The following is a 10,710-nucleotide window of genomic DNA, read 5'->3' on the forward strand; positions in this document are numbered from 1 at the left end:
TCATTTAACTTTATGAACAGAAGACCAACTCTATTATAAGTAAAGAGTTCAACAATTTTCAAACACACACAGACACACACACATGAAAAAAACTGAGAACAAATTTTACAGTTAATTCTCATAATATAACTCAATAAAGAAGGGGTCCTGCATGGGACATAAGTGCACAGTGACTCCTGTTGTTAATTTAACAATTAACACTCTTATGTATGATGTCAGTGACCACCTGAGGCTCTTGACATGAGATGCCAAGACTATGGAAGCCTTTGGAATCCACAATATCTGTCAGTATTTAGACAAGGCCATAAGCAAAACTGAAAGTTATCTCCTCGCTTCAGAGAAAAGTACATCCTTCTTTGATGGCAACTTCTTCCCATTGGGGTCTCACTCACAGAGATACTTCTTGTAGGACTTTTTTTTTTGTCACAATGTGTTGGCTTTCCATGTCTGAAATGCTCTCACGGTCTTTTCAGCCAGATCAGATTGCCTTAAGGGGTGATTCTGAGGTCAGAGTTCCAGCTTATCATTTGAATATAATTTCTATTTTCTTGTTTATATATTCTTCATATATTCTTCCAAAATGTCACTTTGCTTAAAATGTCAATTTTGTTGTAGTGGCCTTGCGTCTGCCTTTCTCTTCTTGCATTGACGCTGCCCCTCTCTCGTCAGCCTCCAGCCTGCCAGCTCCTCAAACCCGAACACCATGCCTTCAATAAAGTTACAGAGTTCTGATGGAGAGATTTTTGAAGTTGATGTAGAAATTGCCAAACAGTCTGTGACTATCAAGACCATGTTGGAAGATTTGGGGATGGATGATGAAGGAGATGATGACCTGGTTCCTCTACCAAATATTAATGCAGCAATATTAAAAAAGGTCATTCAGTGGTGCACCCACCACAAGGATGACCCTCCTCCTCCTGAAGATGATGAGAACAAAGAAAAGCGAATAGATGATATCCCTGTTTGGGACCAGGAATTCCTGAAAGTTGACCAAGGAATACTTTTTGAGCTTATTCTGGCTGCAAACTACTTAGACATCAAAGGTTTGCTGGACGTTACATGCAAGACTGTTGCTAATATGATCAAGGAGAAGACTCCTGAGGAGATTCGCAAGACCTTCAACATTAAGAATGACTTTACTGAAGAAGAAGCAGCCCAGGTATGCAAAGAGAACCAGTGGTGTGAAGAGAAGTGAAACGTTGTGCCTGACACTGTAACATTGTAAGGATTGTTCCAAATACTAGTTGCACTGCTCTGTTTATAATTGTTTTTTTTTTTTTTTTTGACAGGCAGAGTGGACAGTGAGAGAGAGAGAGACAGAGAGAAAGGTCTTCCTTTGCCGATGGTTCACCCTCCAATGGCCACTGTGGCTGGCGCGCTGCAGCCGGTGAACTGCGCTGATCTGATGGCAGGAGCCAGGTGCTTCTCCTGGTCTCCCATGGGGTGCAGGGCCCAAGTACTTGGGCCATCCTCCACTGCCTTCCTGGGCCACAGCAGAGAGCTGGCCTGGAAGAGGGACAGAATCTGGTGCCCCATCAGGGACTAGAACCCGGTGTGCTGGCGCCACTAGGTGGAGGATTAGCCTATTGAGCCACAGCGCTGGCTATAATTGTTAATATTAGGCAAACATAGACAAATGCAGCAGCAAATCATTTGTTTTAGCAGAATATTGTCCTCACTGCATGTGTAGTTTGAGTACAGATTCCAAACCCGAGTTTCTGCTAGTATGATTGAAAGTTCCTGTTTACTTTGCTCTGAATAAAACTGAACTGTGGGTTCTCAATAGAAAGTGGCATTTGGGGCTCTTCTCACAGAGTGATTGCTGCCTGGTTTACTGTCCAGTTAAATTGAGTGATCCTTTAAAAGTTGGCATTGTAAGTAAAACAACTTCCAAAAAGTTTTCTGAAATAAAAAAAATCATCAATTTTGTGCATTGCCAATCTGTAGTCTCTGAACATACCTATGTCAAAGCTCTCCACAACTTTCTATCCTCTATCCTCATTAAAGTCCAACTGGAGTTTCTTAAGTTAGAAACAAGTGAATGAAATCAACCTACCTGAGTATACATGAGATGCTTTATCAATGCACCATCACAGAGTTCCCCACAATTGACTCCAGGAGATGATGACAAACAGGTAGACTGAGAAATCCCTATAAAGGACACACCTTTAGTTAAGAAACTTGATATATATATATATATATATATATATATATATATATATACACATATACATATATATACTACATTACTACATATAAATGAAAAGTTTGCATTTGAACACTTGTCTGGGTTCTGCTTCCAGGGGGTATCCAGATTCTCAACTTGTTTTTCTATTGTAATAATACTTTATCAGATAGGAAAATTTTGCTGCAGCTATTCCAAAAGTTGAAACTGAAGCCAAAATACTGAAGCCAAATATTTATACATGTATATCCTTTGCTGGCTTGTTAGTATCTGGAATAACTTCTTCACTCATGACAAATAGTTTAAAGGCCCAGTGGTACTGTTGTTTCAATTTGCATTTGTTATTGTGTTATATCACCTAGATGATATGGTTAAAATGGAGTGAATCAGTGAAATTTATAATCAAATGACTGCCTAACATTATTAAAGCATTTTAACGTGGTTTTTTTTTTTGTTTTTTGTTTTTTGTTTTTTTTTACAGGTAGAGTGGACAGTGAGAGAGACAAAGAAAAAGGTCTTCCTTTTCTGTTGGTTCACCCCCCGATGGCCACTGCAGCCAGCGCACTGTGGCCAGCGCACCGCACTGATCCGAAGCCAGGAGCCAGGTGCTTCCTCCTGGTCTCCCATGCGGGTTCAGGGCCCAAGGACTTGGGCCATCCTCCACTGCACTCCCGGGCCACAGCAGAGAGCTGGACTGGAAAAGGAGCAACCAGGACAGAATCCAGTGCCCTGACTGGGACTAGAACCTGGTGTGCCGGTGCCACAGGCGGAGGATTAGTCTATTGAGCTGTGGAGCCAGCCTTGACGTATTTAAATCCTAAATTTCCATGCTCACCTAGCAGCAGAGGTTTCTAGCATTATAATATTTCCTTTAGGCTTTTAAGTTGTTGCTATTGTCAAAATGATGTCATTTATTTTCCAGCTTGAGAAGAAAAAATGTGTATATATATATATATATATACATACACACACACACACACACCCACACACACACCCACACACACACACACACACACACACACATATATATATATATATATATATATATATATATATTGCTTTTGTTGTTAAAATGAAGAAGTATTTTTCCTGGATTTTGAAAATTATATTTAAATTCAGTATCCTATATAACTTTAGCCTTACAAGACATTTATTTGGTTATATTGAGAGTCATGGAAAGGTGAAAAACAGTGGAAAGAAAGAGGGAAAGGACAGTGAAAATAAAGTAACTGAAGTAAAAGAAAGTGAAAATGTTAAGGGCCAGTTTATATAGACCAATTCCTCAGAGAGACATTGAACTTTAAAATAGGATCAGAGCAAGGCTATCACACTATGCAATCTTAGCAACTGTGAAATGTAGGATGGGACTCTGTAAGAGTCTTGACATTTTATAATTTGAATAGGAAGCAAAATTATGAAAGAAAGGAAATCCATGAAGTGTCTCTGTCAAGCCCCCAAATGCCCAAAGAACTAGTGGCAAAAGGAGAGCAATAAAATGTTCAGTAGAGTCTTCAGTGGCCTTGGGGTTGTGTTCTTAGACATATCTATTTTCTCTATATTTCATCGCTTATTGTTCTTCAGTGTTTCCATCTGTCATCAGAACTTTGGCCTACAGTTAAAGGACTAGATCTAGCCTTGTTTACACTCCTGTGGAACTGTGTTCTTCCTACTTTTTACTTGGTGAATATTACGATTAGTGGCAAATTAATCCTGAGAAGAGAGTAAATTAAAATTATGGAGGAGGGAGGGAGGAGAATTGGGAGAGAACAGAGCAGTGAGGGAAGTGTGGTTTCTTTTTGGAACTGAACCTATGGAAAGCATAGAATCTATTCTCTTTGTTTTAATGAAAAGTCAGCACTATTGCTATTTAAAAAAGACTAGATGTTCATAAGGAACTATAAAATTATGCTAACTCAGGTCAAACTGATCTTTCATTCCTACAATTTTTCTTTGAAAGTAAGACAAACACATGTATATTTTCACAGAACACGGTAACTGATTTTTTAAAAAATATTTATTTTATGTATTTGAAAGAGCTACAGAGAGGTAGAGACAGAGTGAGAAAGAGAAGTCTATTGATTCACTCCCCAAATGGATGCAATGGCTGGAGCTGATCTGATCTGAAGCTAGAATGTTGGGTCTTCTTCTGGGTCTCCCATGTGGGTGCAGGGGCCCAAGGACTTGCATTCTCTGCTGCTTTCCCAGGCACATTAGCAGGGATCTGGATTGGAAGCAGAGCAACCAGGACTCGAATCAGTGCCCATAAGGGATGTGGGCTCTGCAGGCTGGGCTTTAACCCACTGCACCACAGTGTTGGCCCCAGTACCTGATTTTTATAATGTGGCGTGAAAAGATTAGGCTTTTAAAAATATTACTACCTTACCTCTATCATTTGTAATATAATCTTTTTTTAAAGGTTTATTTATTTTACTTGAAAGTCAGAGTTACAAAGAAAGAGAAGGAGAGGCAGAGAGAGAGAGAGAGAGAGAGAGAGAGAGAGAGAGAGAGGTCTTCCAGAGAGAGAGAGAGAGAGAGTGGTCTTCCAACTATTAGTTCACTCCCCAATTGGCCACAAAGGCCGGAGCTGTGCTGATCTGAAACCAGGAGCCAGGAGCTTCTTCCACATCTCACATGTGGGTGCAAAAGCCCAAGGAAGGACTTGGGCTATCTTCTACTGCTTACCTAGGTCATAGCAGAGAGCTGGATCTGAAATGGAGCAGCTGGGACTTGAACTGGCACCTGTATGGGATGCTGGCACTGCAGGTAGTGGCTTTACCCACTATGCCACAGCGCCGGGCCCCTGTAATATAATCTTGTATTCAATGCCAGAATGCATACGCATCCTGAATGTTTCACTTCTTGGAATATTGATTTTCACACACTTACAACATACTTTGAAAGCTTTTTCTTCCTTTTACTAACTGTACTCCATTCAAGTATCAGTGTATTCTAAGATCAATATTTCAAGACTTGGATGTATGCTCTCTACATTTCTCAAATATGTTTTGTTAGCCACATTCTCTGAAACTATTCACATTTTCAGATAAAGATAACTAAACTTTTCACACTGAAATTGAAATAAGTAAATTCTTTATTTATTGTGTATGCCTTGCTAAGAATACACCTACCAGGGGTTTCTTTGTTTCCTAAGGTGTAGATTCTGGAGCTGTTAAGATAAGGACATACGTTTGCATACAAAAATAAAACCATGATGTTGTTGTTGTTTTAATACCTTTCTTTACTATGCCACTATCTTTTAGAAGCGGTCTCTATAATTCATGCATAATTAGTGATTATAGCACAAACTGATTGTCTTCTATTTTTGCCAAGTAGAACTCGTTTAACACTCTCATATTGTCTCACTAAATTTGATAAGATTTCTTTTGCCAATAGTCATTTTTCTGTAAGAGAAAGCTTAATTTTAACTGAAAATTGGAAGATTTCATAGTGTCTTCCCTCTTCTTTATTACCTAAAACTGTATTTCTTGAGACCTTATTATTACTGATATTTAGGGGACAAAATCTTCTTCTGTTAATCTACTTCTATTAGAATTCATCCCTTTCAGGATATTTATGAGACCAATACTCATATAATTTTCCTCAATATGAAACAATAGAAAATGTAAAAGTATGACACCATAGTACAATTCTCATGAGTTGATAGTCCATGAATCACAAAGTTAGGCTGTACTTTTCCCTACCTCCTCTCCCCCACCCCCCAAAAAAAGAAAGCTTACCATGGGAAACTGTCACAATGACTAGGAAAATGAATTTGTTCCAGGGTCACTTCCTGGAAGTATTTTCCAAATTAAACCTGTAATGCTTTTAAAATTAAACTTTTTTTAAAAAAAGATTTATTCATTTACTCAAAAGTCAGTTACACAAAGAGAGCTGAGGTAGAGAGAGAGAGAGAAAGAGAGAGATCTTCCATCTGCAGGTTCACTGCCCCAAGTGTTTGGTTTGGAGTTTGGCATTTGGTGTAAAAATTCCCAGTCTACATGTAAATACTTGATAGATAATGAGTATATATACTACAAGAACAAACAAAAAGTATGATTCCATCTGAATCTGTCACTATATATTATAATTAGTGTAATTCTATACTGTTTAGTTGCATGACATCATTTGGTTTTAAAGCAAACAGAAGACTTCATCAGAAGAAAACTGTGTCAATGTTGAGTCAGCAGAGCCCAAAGCAAATTTCCTGTGCCTTCACATCAAGACAATCTTGCAGAGACAAGTGTTTTGGAAACTTTGCAATAAAGCTAAAATAGGAAGGGCATATGTCACCTTGTTTCCTGTAATTGAAATAAGAATGAAAACTTCTTGTTATAAAGATTGTAGCAAAAAAAAAAAAAGAGATACTATGTGGGTGAATTTATTTCATGGAATGCCTTAAGCATGCTATCCACGTGTGGAGCCTGCAACATGTAGCACCAAAGGAGGGGTTAGAAACTGCAGGAATTTGACTTTTTGGTTTACTTTGCAATGCTTTTCATTTTCCAAAAAAGAAACAGACAATGTGTTTCCAGGGAATTCCTGCCTGTCTTGCATGGTATTTGATATGAATCTTCAAGTATGTCATCACTCCCCCATGCTAAAGAAATATCTCTGTTAAAGTTCATGGCAAACTTCTACAGCTGGATTATAATATATTTTTCTTTGAATACTGATTTTAGAAATGGCTGTGTTCTTTTGGATTCTTCCACATTCTGAGAATTTCTCCTTAGGCAACTTTGGAGGGATCCATGCTGGGCTTTTAAAGGTTGAGCTTTAGTTCAGAGAGGCTGAAAAGCAATCTTTTTCCCCACCAAATGAAAATGCAAAGAGATATTTTTGAGAAACAGAATGTAATTAGCCCAAGTGGAAATGCGCCAACTAAGCTGCTTTAACAGGCTAAATGTGCCCTCAGTTCTTGGCGCATTCTAAAAGATAGGCTCATTCTTGACTGCCATGGAGAGAAGGTGAAGTGTCTACAAAAGTCTAAAATGAGTAAGAGTTAGATGTGAAAAGAGAAGACCAGTTTAATTCTCTCGCAAATTAAAGATGCCAACTAAAGCTAGCACCTCCTCCCTGATCTAAAAACCTATGTGACTAATTTTTCTAAGTAGACACTGGAATGTTCTCACTGGGAATAGGACAGATAATATATGTAGCTGGCACTCTCACCCAAGAAGAACTATTGTTCCATTTGGGGGATGGAAGCCAACTCCCTTCAAGACTTAAAAACTCATTTAGAACACATTTACAAGCAAATGAAATGAGAAAGGGGAAAAAATCTCAAGTTACAATGGAGTGTGCCAGCTGACCCAATGTAAAACAAAACAAAACAATTTTCTGAAAGAGAGAGAGAGAGAGAGAGAGAGAGAGAGAGAGAGAGAGAGATTTGTCTTTGTTCTTTCTCTGCCTTTATTTTGACTTGCTTCAGATACTTTTCCAAGTCTAAATTTGAAGTCTTATGACTCCCAGGAGCAGAAATGTTTTTTCTAGATGTCAGTTTAACCTATTTCTGTCAAGCCCTTTAATAAGAAATCAAGGAAAACAGTCATTTAAGAAAAGAAAAGAGGGATACAAATTATGACTGACCAGGACAAAAGGTAGGACAAATATAGTAAATTTACCTAAAGAAGGGAAAGATTTCCTCCCTTAGGCAAGACACATCTAAGAACAATGCCTTTAAAAATATGACATCTGGAACTCACTACGAGTAACTGCTTGATGAAACAAATGTCTATCCAGATTTTTTTTTAACTCCTATCCAGAAGTTCTGTTTTTTTTGTTTTTTTTTTTTAACCAAATGAAATAATTTAACCCTGCCTGCTATGTCACTTTGGGTGATAAGACAAGTTTGGAAAATTGAATTTATAAAATTGAATTTATATGCTTTTATATCTCAAAGGCAATTTAGACTTTAACACCAAACTTTTAGTTTCTGGCTCACCATGAGAGTAAATAACTTGGTGTTTGTTTGTCTTTAACTGAACCACATATATGTAAAACTTGAAAGAAATCTTCAGAGTATTTTTTGTGAGAGCATTTCATACATGCAATGTGGGCTGGTACCAGGAACACTAGGTTGGACTCTGAAACAACTGAATTTGAATCAGTTGAATGATGTTGGATAGATTACTTAATTGTATGGAAAATAAAAAATAAGGTTTTATTTCTTATCTCATAAATTCATAGAAAAGACTAACACAGTGAATGTGAGAATATAGTAAAAGCTAAAAATTATTGTACAAAGTAAGATAATATTTTCTTTGTTATGTACCCCTTTGTTATTTGTTCATTTATTTATTGGAGAAGTAGACACACACACATACACACACATATACATACACATACACACACATACAGAACTGGTTCACTCCCAACTTATTCACTCCCCAAATTCCTGCAATAGCCAGGACTGTGCCAAGTATAGAGCAAGAAATCTCCAACTCAGTTCAGGTATCTCACAAGGGTAAGCAGGAACCCAATTACCTGAGCCCTTCACAAATAACATCATGCCTGTTTTGAAAAAACAAATGTGGCTATGTAAATTTTATCTATTGAAAGGTCTCATTTTTGTGCAGCTTTATTAAATTGAAACTGATGTACAATAAATGACATTCTATAGTGTAATTTGATTATTTTTGACACATGAATATAATTTTGAAACTATTATGACAATAAAGATGATGAACATTTCTATCAATCTCAAATATGTTTTTCATGACCATTAATGATATAGTCAACACTCTTCCTTGTCCCATCTACTAATTCATCTACTAATGTGCTTTCTGTCATTTTAGATTATTTGTCATTTTATGTAATTTTAAACACATAGAATAATGCAATTTGTACTCTGTCCTTTACTTTCCTTCACTCAGTGTAAAAACTTGGAGATCCATCCGTTTGCTCATTTTTTGGAGAGGAGAATTGAGTCATTTGTATTATTGAGTTTCTTGTAATCACTCTTTCCATTGCCTACTAGTATAACATTGAATGGACATATCCCAATGCATTTACTCATTCAGCTGCTGGTAGACATTTGTAGAATTTTTAGTTTTTGGCTATAAAATAGAAAACTTTTGTAATCACAAACATACTGTTGAACAGATATAATGTTTTACAGAATTACTAAGTTATATAGGAGATACATGATTTGCTTTTAAAAAAACTTATCCAATTATGAAAATTTTCTAGAAATACTTGTGTGACTTTATATTTTTGTTAGCAATGCTTAGGAATTTCAGTTGCTTCCTCAGTTGGTATGAAGCCTTTACTTTGGGCACTGTAGTGGGTATATTGTGCTATCATTTTTATCTTTGAAAGACTTATCTATTTGAAAATGCAGAGTGACAGAAAAAGGGAGAGAGAGAAAGAGAGAGAGAGAGAGAAATATTCCATCTGCTGGTTCACTCCCAAATGGCTATAACAGCTGGAGTTGGGACAGGCTGAAGCCAGGAACAAGGAACTCCATCTGTATCTCCAACATGGGTGGCAGGAACTCAAGTATTTGGGCCATAATTTTCTGCTTCCTAGCTAGGTCCATTAGCAGGAAGGCTGGATAAGAAGTAGGGTAGCCAAGACTCAAAATATTACTCCAATTTGGAATGCAGGTGTGGCAAGTGATGATTTAACCTGCTTCACACAATGCTTATTCTCATTGTGGATTTTAATTTGTAATTTTCTACTGACATTGAGCACCTGTTCATACCTTTGTTGGTCATTCATATACCTTTCTTTTTGAAATGTCTGTTCAAATCTTTCACTAGTTTAGAAAATTGTGTTATTTATTGTTCAGCCACAAAAGTCTTTATATATTTTAGATCAGGGATTGACAGGCTTTTTCCATAAAGTCCCAGACATATTATGTAATTTTAGGTTTTTGAACTATGCGATTGCTGTTGCAACTACGTAATTCTGGCGTCTTACAATGACAACAGCCACGTACGAAGCCTAATGGCTAAATATAACTTTATTTACAAAGACAGATTATAGGCCTGGTTGGGTCGGTGGACCTTTTTATTGCTGATTCCTATTGTACTTATAAGTGGAAGCTCTTTATTTATTTATTTATTTGACAGGTAGAGTTATAGACAGTGAGAGAGAGAGACAGAGAGAAAGATCTTCCTTCCGTTGGTTCACTCCCCTAATGGCTGCTACGGCTGGTGCGCTGCGCCGATCCGAAGCGAGGAGCCAGGTGCTTCTCCTGGTCTCCCATGTGCGTGCAGGGACCCAAGCACTTGGACCATCCTCCACTGCCCTCCTGGGCCACAGCAGAGAGCTGGACTGGAAGAGGAGCAACCGAGACAAGAACCCGGCGCCCATATGGGATGCTGGCACTGCAAGGCAGAGGATTATCCACGTAAGCCACAGTGCCGGCGCCAAGTGGAAGCTCTTTGCCAGGTGTGTTTTGCAAATGTATTTCCCTGTTTATGGCTTGTTCTAACATTTTCTTAATAATGTCTTACCAAAAGAGCAACTTTTACATTTTGATTAAACCTTACTTTATTGATGTTTTCAATAATAGTTCATAA

General features: G+C 37.6%; 1 protein-coding gene across 1 annotated transcript; it reads left to right on the forward strand.

Annotated features, from left to right (window-relative positions):
- The first annotated feature begins 703 nt into the window (after positions 1–703).
- Positions 704–1,195, forward strand: LOC133747532 (S-phase kinase-associated protein 1-like). Its single transcript, XM_062175847.1, has one exon. The coding sequence runs from the start codon at positions 704–706 to the stop codon at positions 1,193–1,195; it is 492 nt and encodes a 163-aa protein (XP_062031831.1).
- Positions 1,196–10,710: the final 9,515 nt, after the last annotated feature.

This window comes from Lepus europaeus, chromosome 2 (genome assembly GCF_033115175.1).
Source record: "Lepus europaeus isolate LE1 chromosome 2, mLepTim1.pri, whole genome shotgun sequence".
NCBI classification, from domain to species: domain Eukaryota; kingdom Metazoa; phylum Chordata; class Mammalia; order Lagomorpha; family Leporidae; genus Lepus; species Lepus europaeus.